A 20282-nucleotide genomic window follows, 5' to 3' on the forward strand; every position below is an offset into this window, starting at 1 on the left:
AGTGGGGCGCAGAGGGAGAGGGTTCGCGCGCAGGGCAACTCACGGAGGAGAAGTTGTGTGGGCCGCAGAGCTCGCCGCGGTACTTGCAGGAGAGCAGCATGTCCTCGAGCTGGTGGCCCAGGCGGTCCATGAAGGCGGCGCTGATGCCCTCGAAGTGGCGCGGCGGCAGGAAGAGGCGGAAGTCAGCCAGCTTGCGGAACCACTGGCGGCGCGGCTCGTCGCCGCGCAGCAGCTCGCTGACGAGCGGGCGCGCGGTGCGGTTGGGCAGCAGCAGCCCGAGCCAGTGGCCGGCATAGTAGAGGTCCCCCTTGGAGAGGCGCGGGAAGCGCAGCGGGTTGTTGTTGCACACGGTGACGGCGGGGAAGGGTAACTGGCGGCTCCACTCGCGGTGCACCCGCGTGTGCGACGGGAAGCTGAGCCAGTAGAGCAAGCGGTTCGAGGACCAGGACAGCAGCAAGCCGAGGGATGTACAGAAGGCCAGCACCCACAGCGCCCGCCGCTGGAAGGAGCCCCCCGCCGCCGTGCGCCCGGCACACATGTGCCGCAGCCCGTGCAGTTTAGCGCGGCTCAGCGACGGCCGCCCCCTGCGGGCGACCCCTGGCCCCTGCAGCGCCCGCTCGCCGCCTCTGCCGCCCCCGGGCTGCCCGGCCGCCGCCACCGCCGCGGGCGCCGGCTCCTCGCGGGCCATGCGGAAGCGTCCCGGGCCGGTGAGCGCGGCCGCGGGCAGCCCGGCTCCGCCGCTCCGGCTCATTCATTCAGCCCGCGGCTGGCAGCAGCGGCGGCGGCCCCGGCCGGGTGGAGCCGCCATGGGAGTCCGCAGCAGCAGTGGAAGCAGCAGCAGCGGCAGCCGCGCGCAGCCCGCGCCAGGGAAGCGTGCGCCCGAAAGGAGCTCCGGTGGGGCGGCATGCCCGCCCGGCGCCGCCGCTGCCGCCTCCGCGGGCGCCCGCCCGGCACTGAGCGCCGCCTCAGCCCGCAGCTCCTGGCAGTGGCCTCTCCCGAGCGCCTCCCAGACTCTCCCGGTCCCTGGTCTTCCTGGAGGACGCCCGGCGCCGGGCACTACTTCTGGAGGGGTCCCACAGGGAGCCGCCTCTCCAGTCCCTGGGTGCTGCGCCCGCCTCCCCTCGTCCTGGACCTCGGGGGACCCTGAGCCGAGTCCCCCCTGCCCCGCTTAACCCCAGCTTTTACGCTGGTCCTGGGAGAAGGGCCACTCGGCCACCATGCCTGATCTGGACATCCCCAGGGATCCCACCAGCCCGGCCCGTAGCCCAGCGGTGCTGGGACACGGGAGAGAAGGCGCCAAGGAACGAGCGCCCCCAGAGGCGCACCGCAGCTCCTGGCTGGGCGGGCGGGGTGGGTGTGTACGGGGGTGAGTGGTCGCCTTGCCGGCTGCCGCCTTCTTTCCCTTGCCCTCCAGGACCCTTCCTTGTCACTGCTCCCCGGGCTGCGCTCGGCAGAGACCCGCTTAGGCTTCCCCAAGTCCCGCGCCTAAGTCCTGCCAGGCGCCCGCTCTTGCCTGGGGCTGAGAGCTTCTCAGGGCGTCCTGCGGGAGGCTGTTCGCCGCCGGGCCCCTTCAAGGATGCTAGCTGCAGGGAAGTGTCGCTTCTCGCCTCAGCTCTCCCAGGTGCCTCGCGTCTCCAGAAAAGCCCGGCCTTGCTGTCTCTTGCCTCTTCTCTCTGCCCCGGCGGCGACAAGAGCTGGGGACTGCGGAGCCCCGCCAACACCTCCCGGGGGTGACCCGGACTCGCTGCTCCGCGCGCCTTTCTCCTCTCAAGACTCCGAGCTCACGGTGGCCGTGACGCCGGCTAAGCTCCTTCCCCGGTTGCCTGGGAGAACCCTCTTCGGGCCCCAGGCGAACTTGGGCAGCGGCCGCGCGACGCTGGCGCGGCTGGGCTCCGAGCACCTGCTCCTCCGCTCGCTGGCCCCGCGGCTCGGGGCAGGCGGGGCGGCGGCGACCGTGAGCGCCGTGCGCTCCTGGAGACGCGGTGCTGACGCGCCCGGCTCCTCCTCGCTGCATTTTAATTCCTGGCCACTGTGGCCGCTGCACACCGAGCGGGAAGCCTCTTGCTGGAGTCGGCCGGGTGCGGGGGTGGGGTGTGGTGGGGAGCGGGATGGGGATGCGCTGTACAGATGTGCTCCTGTGTGTGGGCTTGTGGGAGAGATAAGAAGTAGTATAACCATTGTGTTGATGTGGCCGCAGTGTAGACAGGGGTGAGAGGACTCCTGAGTGTGTGAGAGGGGCTGTGGAGAGAGCAAGTTGCTGTGTAGTGTGGGCATTTGAACACGATTGCGAGTGTGGTGCCAAGTATTGGGTGTGCGTAGGATGTGCATTGTGTATGTGTGAATGGGCATTTCTGTGAAACTCTTGAATGTGAGCATGTCTGCGGGTGGCGTGCTGTGGCCATTAGAGTGTGGTGCATGCGGGATGTAATGTCTATGGTGACATGTATGTTCCGTGTGTGTGTGTGCACTTAGTGAGTCCTGGGTTTGAAATGGATGTGTTGATGTGTGGGTGGATATCAGGGTTTCTAGATGTGGTGTGTTTTATGTGTGTGTGTATGTGCATGTGTGTATGTGTGTGTGTATGTAATGAGTATGTGTGTTGAGGCATTGCGAGCAGGGTAGGTTCAGTGGGACAATCCTCCCCTCAGCCTCTTAGGGGCATTCCATGTGTGCCCCAGCCCCTTCCCTGGAAGTGCCTATTGCTCAGCCCTGGCCCAGTCTGCCAAGCACAGCTCTCCAAGAGAGTGGGAAGGAGGAGTGGGACTTCCAGGGACAGGAGACTCCATCTTTCCCATTCCCCTCGCTGGGATCTGGCAGCCCACTGGTTGTCTGATAATGTCACCCTTCCATCCTGGATGGGCCCAGGATATCCCACTAACCTCTGGGCACTTTAGACTCTTTGATTTGGTCTTTTTAATATTTAATATTTTGCCTTGACTTGTTTGGGAGGATGGATGAGACACATAGTGCACTGCTAGCTCCATTTCAGAGGTGAGATTAGGGAGGCCAAGTACTTACCCAAGGTCACACAGCCTGTAAGTGGTAGATCTGGATTCAGCACCCAGGTCCCCAAAGCTCTAGCTCTTTCTACTGTACCACAAGGCCTTACAGTTTTCATTCTCCCGACCAAGCACCTTGAGGGCAGGGTGGGAGTCTTGCTCTTGTGGCTGGCTGGGCATGTAGGGTGCACAGTAGGACTCTACCCATGTTTCCCAAATAGTTGACTCACTGAGGCCTTGCTGGGGCAGGGAACACTTGGAGCCCCATTACTCCATGAGATAAAGGCATTTTCCAGACATTATCCAGAGAGTAGAATTTGGTGGGGGAGGCAGTGTGAAGGGACTCCAAAGGTGGGAGGATGCTCCAGTGGAAGAAGAACCGAAGTGTGTATCCTTTGGGGGAGAGGAGGCTTGGAGAAGCAGAGATTTGGGTGAGGAAAGGAGTTTTACCCTCTTTGTAATGATGAATTAGGGGCGATTTGGCCAGATCTGTTGAATGAGCTGTGGGTTTCAAAGCAGGAGAGAAGCAGTGCTGGGGTGGGTTTTCCCTCCCCACTGACCTGAGGGCACCCCTGCAGCGTGATGACTTCCTGCAGCTGGTCTCTGGAGAAGAGGACCTCTGAGCCCCTCATTTCCCACTCACCCACATACATACATCCACAGAGTCACACATGTACAAGCACACATATACATAAACACACACACACACTACACACATATACATGAACATACATGTATACCAACATATACACCCAAATGCACATATACCCAATGCATACTGCATAATACCTACACACAACACACATACATGTAACATACACAACACACACACACATACACACACACACACACACACACACACCTGGAAGCCCTTCTCACTCATCTGGGGAAAAACCTTTTGCAATTGGTCATTGATGACAGTTTGCTTTGGGTTTGGTTGGTTGAAGATGTCTGTTGCTGGCTTTGAGGGGAGGGTTCTGAAACTGCCTGCTGTACTGCGGCCTCTACCAAAGACTCATACTCCGGTGCTCCCAGCCTGGTCTCAAGGGTCCTGGAAATGCCACAGTGACCCGCGTCTTGGCCAAGGTGGGGTGACCCAGTGACCTCAGTGCAGTTACTGATGAAGCAACCAGGACAAGCATGTGCCATCTTCCAGCATCATAACTCTGGAGTGGCATGAAGCTCTATTTTATAAAAGCCTTTAAAACATTTTATGTTTCCGATGTGTTCAGCTGTTGTGGGCTTGCTCTTTCCTAGTTATTTCCCCCTTGAAATGTGCATGTGCTACTTTTGATTGACCAAGTGTCTTCTCTGCCATGAGGTTTCCTGTTAATTCTCCAGATGGAAGCTCTTTCAGGGAGAGGAGGGGTAGCCTGCTCAGGCCCCAAGGGGCCTTGACACAGAAATCTAGAGAAAGACACATGGGCAGCTAGTGACTCCAAGCAATGATTGATGGCTCTCTTTATGGCACCTGTATGCAGCACATTCTCTATGCAACTTGAAATACTCCCACTCTCTTCTCTGACCAGTACTTTGACCAGCCCAGTGAAATTCTGTTCTTTCTTCAAATCTCAGCTTATGCATTGCCTCCTAGGTTAAGGTTTCTTTGATTCTCCCAAACAAACTTGGGTCATGCTTTTCCTATGATCCCATCACATCTTGGAAGATTGATACCTCTTTGATAGTCCTTGTCATAGTTTGTGTCCAAGCCTTACTGCTGGACTATGACCCATTTGCAGGCAGGGACTACACCTCATTCATATTTGTATCCCTATCTCTTAGCACAGTGATGAAACACTGGTAAGCCGGGGAAGGGGAAACAGGAGCTAGTATTTCTTGAACAACTACTGTATGCCAGGTACAGAACTAGGCACATAAACAAATGTTATTTAATTTCTCACTCCAACTCTGCAGGGGAGGTTTTTTTTGGCCTTGTTTTAAATACACTGTTTGTTTTTTTAGGGATGAGGGTCTTGTTATATTGCCCAGGCTGGTCTTGAACTCCTGGGTTTAAGCAATCCTCCTGCCTCAGCCTCCCAAAGTGCTGGGATTACAGGAGCGTGCTACCATGCCTGGCTATTTTTACCATTGTTGATGCAAAGGCTTGGTGCACAGGATTTGAATCCAATTCTAACTCATTCCAAAGTGCAGGGCTTCCCCTGTCCATCATACTTCCTTTCAAAATTATATTATTATGATAATAAAATAAATGTAGGACTTCCTAAGTGCTAGGGCCCCCTCTAAGTGTTTTACACTAAAAACAAGTATCATACATGCTGTAAGTGTTTAATCCTCAAAATAAGGAGGCAAATACTACTTTTTCTCTACTTTAAAGAGGAGGAACCCTTAACCACAGAGAGGTTAATTTACTCACTTTAAGCCACACAGCTACCAATCAGGAGACCAGGCTTTGCCCAGGTAGTCACTCCATCCCTGTGTTCTCCAGCCCTAGTCCAACTGCCTCAGTTCTCATTCTCAGAGGTAATTGGACACAACAGCTCCTGTGGAATAGTGTTACCATCCTGGAAGACTCCCTTGGCCAGAAAAAAAAATTCATGAGGCAGAACAGAGGTGACCCACATAACCTCTCCACCAAGAAATTACCATTTGGCATTGTGATGTACCAATCATAAGTTTTTAAGAAAATTTCCCTTGTTTATCTCTGAAACATCTGTTCACCACACCTGGTGTTCTGGCATTCTGATGTTGGTGTGTGATGTTGTGCACAGTGGCAGGAAGGTCTTCTGGCCAGCCTTCCCTCATTCTGGGGTATAACCACCACCACCACTGGTAAGCTGTTTTCTCTCATGAAATAAATCTGTTGGGAGGGGAGATCAATGTAAGTAAACACGGTTTCCTGAGCTGACAATTTTCAGAGCTGACACTTGTGTGGCTTGATCAGGTTTCACTGGAGCCCCCAGTGTTCCTGTTTACCTGCTACTCAGAGGCTCAGAATTGGAAAACATCTGAGATACCACCTAAGCCTCCTTCCTGCCTGCTGTAGGAATCCCTTCAATACATTCCTTCAGTGACAGTGTAATCAATTCTATTCTGGAACATCTTGCTGTGTTTAAAGCTTCTTCCTTTCATCAGATTGAAATCTGTCTCCATGTGAATTTCTCCCATTTCTCCTAATTTATCTCTGGGGACCCACACAAAAATAACTTTGGTATTTCTTTCACGTGGAAACTCTTCAAACTCTTTATAGAATCAGAGCACTTTGATGCTGAAAGGGGTCTAGCAGTCCACCTTTAGTTAGTGAAGTTAACTAGTTCACTAACTAGTGAAGTGAACTAGTGAAGTCCTCAAGGCCATCCTTTCTTCTGCAGGCTAAATGTCACCAGTTCCTTCAACTGTTTCTCCTGTAGTTTCTGCTCTTGAGATGGGCTCTTGGTTGTGAATCTCCTCGCAACGTGATCCTCCAGCCCTGTGGAGTATAAGCCTACCAACCCTTTTACTCTTGATCTGATACTTCTAGCCCCTGACATTTCTGCTGGTGGTTGGGGGCTCTTGTTTGTCCCCTTGTCTCAGGGATTTCATGGAGGTAGTAGATGGAGAGATGGAACCACAATGTTGGGTTCTTGGTGTGCTGCTTAGAATGCTGAATGCACTTTCCTTTAGGACTGTTCTGCAAATGGTGATAAGAGCTAACATTACTTTTAATATTAAAATTCATCGGCTAGGTGCAGTGGCTCACGCCTGTAATCCAGCACTTTAGGAGGCCAAGATGGGCAGATTGCTTGAGTTCGGGAGTTCAAGACCAACCTGGACAACATGGCAAAACCCTGTCTCTACAAAAAATTACCTGTGCATGGTGGTGCACATCTTTAGTCCTAGCTATTCAGGAGGCTGAAGTGGGAGGACCACTTGAGCCTGGAAGGTCGAGACTGCAGTGAACTGTAGTCATGCCACTGCACTCCAACCTCAGGCATCAGAGTGAGACCCTGTCTCAAAATAAATAAATAAATAATAAAGTTTATTAATGCTATGAGGCACATGGGCTTTTGTGGGGGTAACTGTGATCCTCAATTGATCTCTTTTTTTCCCCCTTTCTCTGCCTTTTTTTTTTTTTTTTTTTTTTGGTCTTATTTCTATACTGTTCATGGCTCTGTGTCACTCTGCCTCCCTCTCCCCTCCTCTCTTTCCCTTCTCTTCTTCTCTTCCCTTTCTCTCTCTCCAACCTCTGCCTGAAGCCTAGGGGTGTTCTCTGATACCTTTTTAGACAATGGAATTGGTGGCATGTGGGCCCTAGAGGTGGCCAATGTTATAGCATCTAAGCAAATGTTCAGGAGTCATGATGGGGACTCCTGTACTGGTGGAAAGAGAGAGAGGACTTCTTCCCTGTGGTTTTACTCATTGCACACGGGTATTCCTACACCCCTCCCTTCCTTCCCCCATGGAACTGGCACTGGAGTTGCTGTTCCTTCTTTCCTTTCACGTGCTTCAGTGTCTCCACTGCCTTTCCCCCTCACTCTGTTGTTGTTGTTGTTGTTGTTGTTGTTTGTACACCCTTGGCCTCACCTAATTCTCTCTTTTTCTGGGGTCTTTCTTAGGTGCACCAAATGGTTTTTTGCCCTTTTAGTCATTCTCATTTTACTTGACTTCGAGCTCCCAGCTACCTTTCTTCTATCACAAGCAATTCCCAGGTATAAGAGGTCAAAGAAGGGGCCATGACCACCAAAATAAAGAACGTGGGCTGGAAGGATCAGGTCCAGAGTGAAAGGAGCTGGGAGGCTCACGCTCCACAGGGTTGGAAGAAGGTTGGCTGAAGCATTGTGGTCCCTGCTTAACGGAGAACCCTGTGAAAGTGGGAGCTGGGTGTAAAATATAATTTAACCCTTTCACTTTCAGTGGAAGAAGTCAAGGTCCAGAGTGGGGAGAGACTTGCTGTAAATCACACCTGCTGATACTGATAAAGGGACACAACCAGAATCCAGGTTCCAACTTCCAACTCATTCTCTGCTCACTCTATCAGAGGATCTTTAAAAAAAAAATCCATTTTAAAATTGGTAACATATTCACATGTTTCAAAAAACACAAAAGAGTATCTAGTAAAAAGTTTCTCCACCCCATCCCCAGCCCCCACAGCCACCCAGTTTTCCTCCCTGGAAGCTACCAAAGCCATCAATTTCTTGCGTGGTCTTTTAGAGATACTTTATGAATATACATAAGTGTACATAGTCTTCATATGCCCTTTTTTTCTACACAAATCGTTGCAGTCAGTGAATGTCGTTGACTAAAGTAATTGTATTTCATGTTCTTCACACCTTTTTTTTTCAGTGTTTTCAGCTAGTTTGTGGTTGCCTTCCTTTGGCACCTCATTTCAACTTCTGTTATTTTCCTTAACTTCTCATTTCCCATTATCCTGCTTTCCCATCCAAAAAGGACAGCGGGTCCTATGACAAGGTGGTACACAAGCTTGTCATCTTATGATCAGATTTTCCCTTAACCCTTTGCTAGATACCCTAACGGATGAAAGCTGTCATGTGGATAATCTTAAACAGCAGGTTATGCAGATATTTCTGTTTGCCTCTGAAGTGCATTATGTTGTGTATTTGCATATGATTTAATTTTCTTGTCATATTTTTCTCAGGCTAATTATAACACATGCAATTGAACGTCCTAAGCACACAGCTCTTCTTGGTCTAGGAAGATGGTCCAAACATGCATTGGTTGGCAGAGAGATCCAGTTTAGGATTCAGAAGTTTCTGTAAATAACATATAGAGTGGGTAAAACATAACAGGGAAAGAACCAGAAGGTGTTAGTGCCAAAAGTCATCTTAAAGAGCATGCAGTTGAACTAGGAGAGGAAATTGAGGTAAGTTTAGAGACTTGTCCCTGGTCACTGAGAAGTTGACATAATGAAGATGATGATGATGATAATGATAATGATAGTTGATCTATAAGGCGCTGTGTTCAATGAACATGATTTAACTCATTTTAAAAATTTATTTAGTTATTTTTTTGAGAAATAAAAATGATGTCTCACTCTGTTGCCCAGGCTGGAGTGCAGTGGTGGTGATCTCGACTCACAGCAACCTCCGCCTCCTCAGTTCAGGAGATCCTCACACCTCAGCCTCCCAAGTAGCTGGGACCACAGGTGTGCACCACCATGCCTGGCTAATGTTTTTTTTTTTTTTTGTATTTTTGGTAGAGATAGGGTTTCACCATGTCATCGAGGCTGGTCTTGAACTCCTGAGTTCAAGCAATCCGCCTGCCTCGATCTCCCAAAGTACTAGGATTACAGGTGTGAGCCACCATGGCTGGCCAGACTTAACTCATTTTATCTTCACAGCAACTCTATGAAGTGTGTCCCACCATTATAGCTCTTTAACATGAAAGGAAACTGAGGCAGAATGTGGATAAGTGACTTGTCTAGTCTGTGGCTGAGATTCAAACTCAAGTAGTTTGGCTCTAGAGCATAAGATCTTAATTAAGGTGGCTGAAATTAGCTGAAAGTAATGACTATAGTGTTTATTTATTGAGCATTTAATGGATGTTGGGCACTGTCTTTGATGTTGAGAATACAAAGTCCACTCAGATGTGGTCCTTGCTTTAGCTCTCAGTTTAGTGGGGGACATGGGAAAGAAAATATTAAATATTCATATGAAATGTTAATTAATTATTAAAAGGCGATTTAAATAAAGCATGATAAATGCTTTATCAGGGATGAGCACAGCATGCCGGGAGGGTCCCGAGGAGAGGTCTTTTTCCCTTGACTGATCTGAGAGCCATCGCCGTGCACTTTCTCTGTTTTCTCCTGAGTTTCTCCATTTATTCCCATGTTCTCACTTCCACTCACAGAGAATCCAGTTACCTCTGCCCATGAGGCTCACCTGGGAGCCAGGATCTGAGACAGGCAGAGGCAACAGCAGCACAGCCTCTCCTGCAGATGCCCAGACCCTATTCTTCTTCGACAGTGTCCATGTCCTTCTCCTCACAGGGGTTTAGTGTTCCTGAAGGTGTCTTGTTGACTGGTGCCATCTACTTTCTAAGTTTGGGCCACCTTCATAATTAATGTCTCCTTCCCTCAGTATCCCTTGCCTACCATTGCTTTATTCTCAGTTTAGATAACTGAGTTTTGGTTGCAACGTTGGCTGTGATCAAAATGTTAGCAGAGAAATGGAATCTTTCTTGCACACTTTTCTACCTGGTTTACTGTCCCATACACATAACAAAACTCTCATTAAAATAGTTAAGCATAATAACCTTATCCAGCAGTAACCATACACTCATGTGACAAAAAACCATGCAGTTAAAATAGGATTTAATGAAATATAAAACCCAAGGTAGAATGAGGCATTTTATTCACGATTCCTTTACTGTCCCCTTAACTATTTTCAGTCATGACTTAATCTTGGCTCTCACCTGGCTCTCACCTCTGCTTCAGGGAGCACTAACTAACCAGCTCCTAATCTGTCTTGCAGGCAGACCCTCTGCAGTGGCTTAGAGATTTAGGGCCAGGTTGATGTGTCAAAAGCCTCCATTCAGGCTGGCTGCATTTCCTCCTAGCCAACAACTCTTCTCTGTCTCACCCACTAAGGGGTTGTTTACTCTCTTTCCCTTGTAAAAGACCTGACCAAACCACTTCCTCTGGTTTCTCTACTCCTAGTTTATCTTCCCAGTCTACCCACAAGAAGAGCAGAAAGGAAGAGTTAATATATTCTTCTGCAGTCCTGTGGACCTGTGTGGTTATCCAAACAGAAGAAAGGAAGAGAAGGGAAGGGGAAGAGAAGGCAGGGGATGGAAGGAAGTTAACACAGAGTACAGCTAGGTATCTACCAGGTACTATTATCTGCACCTTGGAGTGGTTTTTCAGGACAACTCTGTCAGGTGAATAATACCATCCCCGTTTTATAGATGATGACACAGAAGCTTTGTCTTTCCAATTCTATTCTCTCTGATGCTGGTTCAACATAGATTAAACCATAATGGCCATCATCCCATGCTACAGCCATGCACTAAGCACTTACTAGAAGCAGGCACCGAATTAACCCTCATTTTTCAGGTGAAGAAAATGAGTCTCAGAGAGGTAAAGTTAACTGCTTAGGGTCACACAGAATGTGCCACCCAGGTAGCAGAGCCAGGATTCCAGCTCAGGTGTGACTCCAGCGTATTGGTAATTATTAGAGAAGCAGAACACCCAGCGTTTAGAAAGAGAAAAGACAAAGTGGGTGGTGGCATAATTTAGAGTTTTGCAAAAGCCCTTGGGGGAGATGAAGAAAGTGAAAGCAGAATTTTTTGGGGCCTGAAGTGGGTTCTCAGTCATCTGCTGTAGATCTGGGAGCTATGTTTTTCCCAGCTTGAGTATGATGTCACCATCGGGACAGAACTAAAACTATACGAGCCCACTTCTAGGGAAGAGGTTCAGGGAGGTACCCATAGGTTCAAGTACCAGGCTGGGCTAAGTAAATTGCAGAAGGCCACACAAAAATATTTCCTTTTTCAACATCCAAGTGACATTACACATCGACAGCAACCACATGGTCACAAAGTAGGAACACATCTTTACAAATCACAGGGTTTCAACCTAGCCCCCTTTGTCTCCCTTCCTCCATCCCTTTCTTTTCCTTCTCCCTCTCACTTTTCTGTTTCCTTCGCTGTCTACCTTCCTTTCTGTTCTTCCTCCCGTTTTCCCTCTTACTTTCCCATCTACCCTCTCTCCCTTCTTTTCTTCCTTCTTTCCTTCTTCTAGACTTCAGCCTTGCTTTCTCCTTTTAAGTCAATACTTTCCTTTGCCCAGCAGTGCTTATGTTTACTCATTAAATATTTCTCAGCAGCCCATGGCACTAAGACATAACATTAGATTCAAAATGGTTGTCTGAAAATTCTTGGAGTTATAAAGGCAAGTGCATAAGATTGGTGAGTAACAAGAGCTATAAAATAGTTCATACCCTTTGACCTAGTGATTCCATACCCTGGGGTTCCCCAAGGAAATAACCTCAAAGTAAAGAAAAAGCACAAAAGAATTCACAGTAGAGCTTTTCGTAATAGAGGGAAAAAATAACAAATTGAGAACAAAACATTTCACAGGTCCAATAATAGAGGAATGGTCAGGCAAATGATAGTGATACCACGTCATCTGGAAATTATGACATCTTAAGAAAAGAACATGACAAGGATGCCAGTGTTTTGCAATATATAAAAAGTACTGAGTAAAAAAAGATCTGAATCCAAAGAGCACTTCCACCCTGACCACAACTTCAGAGAAACATTTCTTTGAACATGAACAATGGTCAGAAGAGAATTTAGGTGAGACAGGGTTTAATCACAAATAGGTTCTTTGGGTAAAGTTATTAAAAGTGTAGGCAAACAAACCAAAATCCAAGCAAGCTTACCAGAACCAAGCTTGGAAAGGTACATTGGAATTAGAAGATTTTTCTGTCTCTATAAAGTGTTCTCACTGTAATAGGGACCACTGCATCCTCGGACCTTTTGGTTGACCTGACCGTCCTCCCCACCCTGGCACTGCCCACCAACCAGTAAAAGTGAGCCACAGCTGCTGCTGCCTGATGTGGCTGACCTCATTCCCCCTGGCCTGTGCCCGTTCTAGTATGTTTCTTCCTGGCTTTCGACCCCTGGATGCCCCTGCCTTATGAGGCTGCACCAGGATCCCCACCTTAGTCTCAATCCATTTTATACACAAACCCCAGCAATGAGTCACATGGTAGATACGTGACCAGAGAGTGACCCATAATAAAAACAAACTCAGATGCGAAACTGTCCCCAATAAGGTGGTGTTCCCTGTGTCCTTTCTGCTTGCAGTACCTCTGTCGTCTGTTCTTAGTCTCTGCCTGGAGACCTGGTTTGGTGCCCTTGACCCTTGGCTGGATCTCCACAGCTTGAAGGGCCTGAGCATTTTCTCCAGTTACAACTATGCTTCCATCATTACCTTTCAAATTTTCTTTGGTCTTAGCACCCATGAGGTGTTTTCTCTTCAGCTGTGTTTTCTTTTCTTTCAGTATAAGGAGATAAGGAAAAATACCCTTTGAGGAATCAAAATGCATGTCACAAAATCCATACTATTAATAGCTTTAATTAATTGAGGCTAGTAACGTGGCAGGCATGGTGCTAGTAACTTTGTATGTGTTATTTTATTTAACTCCCACGGTAGCCCTAACAAAGTAGATGTTGTTTCTATTTGTACCAAGGAAGAATCAGGCTCAGAGATATCAAATGGTTTATTTAAGATTAAACGCAGATTTTGCTCATGTCAAATCCTCTTCCCCTGGTCCCCTGCATTACATGATACAGCCTTCCAGGCACCAGGGATTCCACAGCATGGGTTAAGCATGAGTGAGCCCTTGTCTCTTCATGGAGCCTACTTACTCTTACTTTATGTACAATCATGATAACATGCTTGGTTATTTATTTTTCATGCTCTCCGCGGAATAGAAATACTATGTTATGAAAAGAAAAAGGCTTAAGACGTAAGAGTACTGGTAGCTAGAATGTATAGCCAAAACCTGACAACAAAGAAGAAGGCAAAACAACTATAAAAACATAAAAAAGATTTTTAAAATGATGTCATTTAATGTTGGGGCAAACTCCACACATTTCAAATAGTCCTGAATCTTTCAGCCCTAAACAATTGCTGAAACTCACAATGATGACCTTGGGTCATCAAGATTACATTTTGTTCTCTATAATCCGCATAAGGATATAGGAAAGGACGGGATCTATTGCAGAAGGAGTTTCAGCCAAATAGTTTCATTAAAAAAAAGTTGTAATGCTTAAAGGAATAAATAAATTCTTAACTCTTGGACACATTGGCTATTCAGAAAAATGACACTTCTTTGTAAGAGAGTCTGAACAATGATTTCATTCTCTCATTGGCCAATTGTTTCAGCCGTCACCATAGACAAAAGCTTCCCTAAAGCCATTTTTTCTAATGAGCAAACAGTTATTATTCGATACATGGCTCAACATTTAGAATTGGTTACATTGCAGCCAGTTGGGTTATGTTGTCGGTATTTAGTCATTCTATAAAAGGGAATTTCATGGTATTTAAATGTTTCTCTCTCTTTTCTGTTTCTTAAACTAAAAACAATGACAGACCAGTTTTTACCACATTTTTTCCCTGAAGGAATAAACAATGAAAGAGAAGTGGAATTCTATTTGAGAAAACAGTTCTAACGTTCCTGCCTCCATCAGAAACATTTTAGGGTTTTGTTCCATAGGACTTGGAAGTCTCATGTGGTAAGTGACAGCAGCATTCTGACTTATAGAGGGTGTCAGAAGCTAATGTGTTCTGTCTATTAGCTTCCTGAATGGAAACTTCTCTTGGAGTGTTTCTTCCCCCCAGGCTGTTTTTCCGTTTTGCATACCCACTCATTGATTAATACAGAGAAATGTGAAATATCTGCCCTGCTTTGTGGAGTATTGACAATGTATCCTTTTAAATTTGGAACTGCAGTTTTACCCATGGGAAGAGGTATTTTGGTCATGAATTTGAAGTCTCTTTTTTATCTAGAAACCTTGGACTTATCATCAACTAAGCCCTCACTTCTCTCACATTCCATCCATCACCAAAGGCTATCAATGCTCCCTCCTAAATCATTCTCAAGTGCATGGCCTGAGATCCATTCTCATCGCTACTACCTTGGTTTAGCTCTTGTGATCTACAGCCTAGAGCTTACTCTGTTATTACAGCTCTTAACTGGGCTCCTTGCCTTTGATTTCCTTCCTCTCCAATCCATTCCCCACTCTGCCATTCTAATTATGTCATTGCTCTTCTTAAAATCTGTCAATGACCCTTCATTTCTTACTGCACACATTCATAATCTGTGTGCTGTGTCACACACTGGGTTACAGGAAATGTAGATATTGATCCTCACAGCTTTTGGGGCAACAAGGCAGGCTTGGAGCTTCAGGAGCCCCAGGGACTGCTCAAGATTGCAGCCCTGTCCTTTCACCCCAGTGTACTGTGTGTGTGTATATATATATATTTTATATATATATACATATATAAAATATTTTCTTCTTGAAAATACTCCAGGAAGTTCTGGGAAAGGCTAGCTTACAAAGTCCTTCTCACCCTGGCCCCATCCATCTACAAGACTCTCATGAGACTACCTACCCTACAAACCCTTTGCCTCAGCTAGTAAAGCCTCTTGCTTTCCCAGCTTAAATCCACATCACATTTTTACAACACTATGACTTTGAACTTGAGGCCTGGATAGTGTTCTCCTTATTTCTTTATCTGGTGGTCTCCTCCCGCCTCCTCCTCCTCCTCCTCCTCCTCCTCTTCCTCCTCCTCCTTCTTCTTCTTCTTCTTCTTCTTCTTCTTCTTCTCCTCCTCCTCCTCCTCCTCCTCCTCCTCCTCCTCCTCCTCCTCCTTCTTCTTCTTCTTCTTCTTCTCCTTCTCCTTCTCCTTCTCCTTCTCCTTCTCCTTCTCCTTCTTCTTCTTCTTCTTCTTCTTCTTCTTCTTCTTCTTCTTCTTCTTCTCCTCCTCCTCCTTCTCCTCCTCCTCCTCCTCCTCCTCCTCTTCCTTTTTCTTCTTCCTCTTGTCTTAATGGAGCCTCACTCTGTTGCCCAGGATAGAGTGCAGTGGCATGATCTTGGCTCACTGCAACCTCCACCTCCCACGTTGAAGTCATTCTCCTGCTTAAGCCTACTGAGTAGTTGGGATTACAGGTACTTACCACCATGCCTAGCTAATTTTTGTATTTTTAGTAGAGACAGGATTTCATCATGTTGGCCGGACTAGTCTCCAACTCCTGATCTCAGGTGATCCGCCTGCCTCAGCTTCCCAAAGTGCTGGAATTACAGTCGTAAGCCACCACACCCGACCTTCTACTCATCTTCTTAGACCTTGCTCAACATTCCCGCTCTCTAAAACTCTTCCTTGCTTCTGTAGGCAGGATTAATCACTCATTCCTTTCTTTTCCATTGCAAACCAGTGGGGGAACTTGAGGAAGGTATTGAAACTCTCTGAGTCTTAATTTCCTTATTTGAAAAATGGAGATAATAATACCTGCCTTGCAGGGTTAGCATAAAGATTAAATAAAATAACACATGTAAAGCATAAAGCACAGAGCTTGAAGTATAGTAAGCATTCAGTAAATATTTGTTGAATAATAAATGGTGGTTGTTAATATTCACTACCAAACTCTTGCTAGCGCACTGATCTCATAATTGTGCAATGGTTGTTAGCTCCTTTTTAAAGATTTTCTTATTCATCTCAGTGTCATAGGTTCTGCTCTGGTAGGATGTCTTCTCCATGAAGGAAAGGATCTTGAGTTTGTACAGTGGTATATTCTAAATACCTCAAACAGTGCCTGGAACATAGTAGTTCTTTTATAAACAAATTGATAACAGAATTGATAACAGATTTCTTGCCTGGGATAGAGAACTAAGCTAATTTGAGTGATTCAGTGGCCTTCAGCTTATTATTTCAGAAATCTCTAAATTTGTGTTTTCTTTCATTGATGGCAAATCTCAATGACCATGCATGATTCCTTCAAGCCACTATACCTTCCTCCTCCCCTCTTTTCAAGGGGAAGAAAACCCTCCCTGAAGTTCAAAACCTAGGTTCTATATAGTGGACTTGCTTCATCCTGCTTTCAAGACTCTGTGTTATGCTCCTTGCCCTTCTACATCTTCTCTTGCCTTAACCAAATCGTTTGGACTTCATGGTGGAATCAATGAATCAACCCCTGCTGTACTGTCTTACTTAAACACCTCTCCTCATCTTGCCTAAGACCAGCCCAGACAGAAACTGAATTCTGGTTCTAGAGCCTTGTTCAGTGCCTAGAATACTGTAGGTGTTCAATAACTTTGTGACGTCACTGAATGAACAAATGAATGAATGAATGATGAATGAAAAAAAGAAAGGGAGGTAGGAGGACAGAAGAAATAGAAAAGAACAACTCTATTCTTCTGATAGATTTAACCTAGATGACACACACACACACAAATTGGTTAAGCTGGTTTATTTCTGGCAAAAGGCAGTACCGCCTACATACCAACAACATTATGAATCACTTACATAATTAAGGTAAAGTGCCTTTTTGTGAAAAAAAAAAAAAAAGAAGATGGAATAGGTCACTTCATGGAACTTGTCAATCCATTCAATGATAACTCGATCTCCTTTGTCAGGTAGACAAGGTTTGAACTGGCTACCATATAGGGTTTTGGCATTGAGCTAGCCATGTTCTACGTATGTTGGACAGATTTCTCTGATTCTGGGCTGATAAATTCTTGCCACATTGCAACTGGGGATAATGAAGTGGCAACAGACCAATTATGTTTGATTAAAAAGCTTTCTTCCATTCCCAAGGTTTCCTGAGTCTGCTGCTACAACTTGGATCTTTTCTCAGTTCTTTTTTCTGCCACCACCTCCTTTTTTTTCTTCTTTCTTCTTTTCTTCTTTATCTTCCTCCTGTTTCTCCTTTGCTCATAGCTCAGATATTGACTTTCAAAATTCTTGATCAGATGTGGTAGATTGTCTGCAGACACACATCTCTTTTTCTTCATATACCCCATTAAAATGTTAGTAAAAGAAGGAAAAGGATGATTCTTTTAAAGACAAAGATGAGACATCAGTAGATTCAATATTTCAATCCATTTTTGAAAAGCAGAACATAAATGGCAGAAGAGAGGACCTATGCACTAAAGTGCTGCCCAAGGGAGGTTCCCACAAAAACTAAGCCTGAACCGATTCACATAAAAGAATCCACATAACTAAGATGCTTTCCAGGCTGTCGAACTTAGTATGTCCCAAACTGAATTCATCATCTTCCTCCTTATCCTCCTCTACCATCACCACTTCCTTCTCCTTCACCTTCTCCACTGTCCCCTTCCTCCTCTCTTCTCCTCTTGTGGCCTTTACCCCAAAGGATGGCAATACTGTCCACAAAGCTGAAGTACATCTCCATGTCCATCCCTTAAAACCCATTGTGTAGACTTCTATTGTGGTACACATCATTTCACAGTGTGAACATGTGCTCCTATATCTGTGTCCCCAGCAGACAGTGCGATCTTAGAGCACATTTTATTTTTGACAGTAATCTTAAAGTTGAACACAGTGCTTGGCAGGTGGTAGGCATTAATTAAATAAAGATTTAGTGAAGAAGCTCTTGTATCTGGAGGATGTTTTGTATCTAGAATGTCATGACTCTTCCCCCCAACTCCATGGAGTCAAGCAAGATTATGCATTTATCCATCAAAAATGGTTTCAAAGTTAAGTAATAGAATAATATTACTGCCATGGTATCCTATACTATTAGAGTATATTGTATCTCTCTAATATTAATACTCTGTATTATTGTCATACCATTATTTGATGCTTGTTCATTGAAGCCTGGGTGTTTGATGTCTCTGTGCTACTTCTTAATCCCTTTGATATCCATTTGTATGACCAGTCTGTGGTGATAAGAGATGGCATTTATGCTTGGGGGCAGGGCAAAGTAGTACTTATAATACGATCTGGCCTGAGTGTCAGGATCTCTAGGGTCATGGCCCAACTTTGCCACTAACTTACTCTGTGCCTTTATCTCTCCAGGAATAGATCCCTCGTCTTTAAAAATGACATAATTTGACTAGATAACATCTAGGGTTTGTGTTTCTCTAAGACTTATACACATCTAGGCTGATCATTAACCTCAAACTAGAGCAGCCCCAGCCTCGTCTTCAGAGAGATCTTGAGTGCCAAGATTGCCTCCTTAATTCAGGAGATGAATGTGCATTGACAAGGACAAAGGTTAGGGACCATGGTGCTTATCTGAGGAAACAGCCTGGACTTTGATCCTTAGGCTCAGAACCAAGTAAAAAATGCCTCTGAAGAAGTTGGACACTGACTGTGCAAGGGTTTGATCCTTACCTTGTATCTTCTGCTGTTCTATATTTTAATGTTTTTCTAGAAGGGGAAAATTACTCATATAGAGTCCAAGACACAGCATCTTCTCTTGGAACATACACCTGCTGATTTCAATGATGTTTTCAGTACACAGGATTGCTTGAGGGCTGGGAGGAAAAGTTTTCTTATCCAAATATAGATGTAGATATAGGTATAGAGATAGATATACATAAATGTATATCTATGTATATCTATATCTGCATCTAAATCTATCTATATATAGTTGCATTTTTATCTTAGCATAATCTGGTTCAAGGGCTGGAGCTTCCTTGGGACTCACAAAGCCTGATTTTACAGCTCTTGTTAGAGATGCAGACCTAGGTAAACACAGACCTGCCAGAGCCCCTCTGGGTTCAAACGCCCTGAGGAGGAATGGTACAAAGCTCAGACTCTCTGCAAGACTCCAGTTCGATCCTAGACCTGAAAGAGCAAGATAGGGAGGCAGCACTCCTTAGCTGGGCACCTGCTGTGTGCAAGGTGCCACCCTGGCTGCTTTGCATCTCATCTGATTTTTTCAACCATGCTTCTAGGTCTCTAGGTATGACTGGTCCATTTCATAGATGGGGGAAGTGACATTTAGAGAGTTGAAATAACTTGCTTAATGTTCCACATTAAACCTGGGATTTGAATTCAGGTCTGCCTGACTCCAAAGACTGCTTTTTCTACTAGATGATGTACCATCCCATGTACATTCTGGTTGCTCCTAGCAATTCCCTCTCTCTCTCTCTCTCTCTCTCTCTCTGTGTGTGTGTGTATGTGTGCGCGCACGCTTAGGTGGTGGAGGAATAGTCAGATTAGCAGAATGCAGGGCAGCCCAGTTTCTTCTGAGCATATATTCAAATCACAGGTAGGAAACTGCTGATTCTTCATGTACCTGTTTGCTCTGCTAGGAGCTGAGACTAGGAGTTTGGGAGATGGAGAGAGAATTTCTTCTCATCCATGCTTGGGAAGCACAACTCTGTTTAGCAGCCCTGGGTGCAGGTAGGAGTGGGGTGGCAGGTATCCCAGAAGGAAAGCTAGAGGTCTTCCTTTGAACACAGAGAGAAGACTCTTACTTGCCATCAGCTCATTCCTAGGCTTCTTTTTTCACCCTGCTTCTTACTTCACATGCTTTCTTTGGAGAATCATCTATTTCCCTGGTTTCAACTCCATCTTTTTCTCCCAAACACCTTCCTCTTGAGTTTCTCAGCAAACGGCTCCACCATCAGCAAATGGCTCCACCATCTCCCCAGCTGCCCACATTAGAAAGCCAGGTGTTACTCTGAACTTATTGCTTAAGTATTGTCGATCCATACTCTTAATATCTTTTTAAGGCACCCTCCTTTCTCTCATGTGTCCACTCGCTAATTGTGTCAATACCCCATTACCTGGAATACTGCTAGGGTCTCCACCTCCACCCACTCCACTTCGTTCTTTATGTTGCT

The 20282-nt window shown here is 46.0% G+C and overlaps 1 protein-coding gene across 2 annotated transcripts in view; it reads right to left on the reverse strand.

Moving 5' to 3' along the window:
• Window positions 1–20282, reverse strand: part of ASIC2 (acid sensing ion channel subunit 2) — a 1127535-nt gene that overhangs the window by 280217 nt on the left and 827036 nt on the right. Inside the window, exon 1 of one of the 2 annotated variants that reach the window (XM_003912597.5) lies at window positions 44–2098. The exons of the other annotated variant lie outside the window; for it this stretch is intronic. Coding sequence (XP_003912646.2) covers window positions 44–751 — 708 coding nt within the window. The 5' untranslated portion in view covers window positions 752–2098. Of the gene's footprint in view, window positions 1–43; window positions 2099–20282 lie in introns of those variants that run through there. 2 annotated transcript variants of the gene reach the window in all.

Source organism: Papio anubis, chromosome 17, assembly GCF_008728515.1.
Source record: "Papio anubis isolate 15944 chromosome 17, Panubis1.0, whole genome shotgun sequence".
Classification (NCBI taxonomy): Eukaryota; Metazoa; Chordata; class Mammalia; order Primates; family Cercopithecidae; genus Papio; species Papio anubis.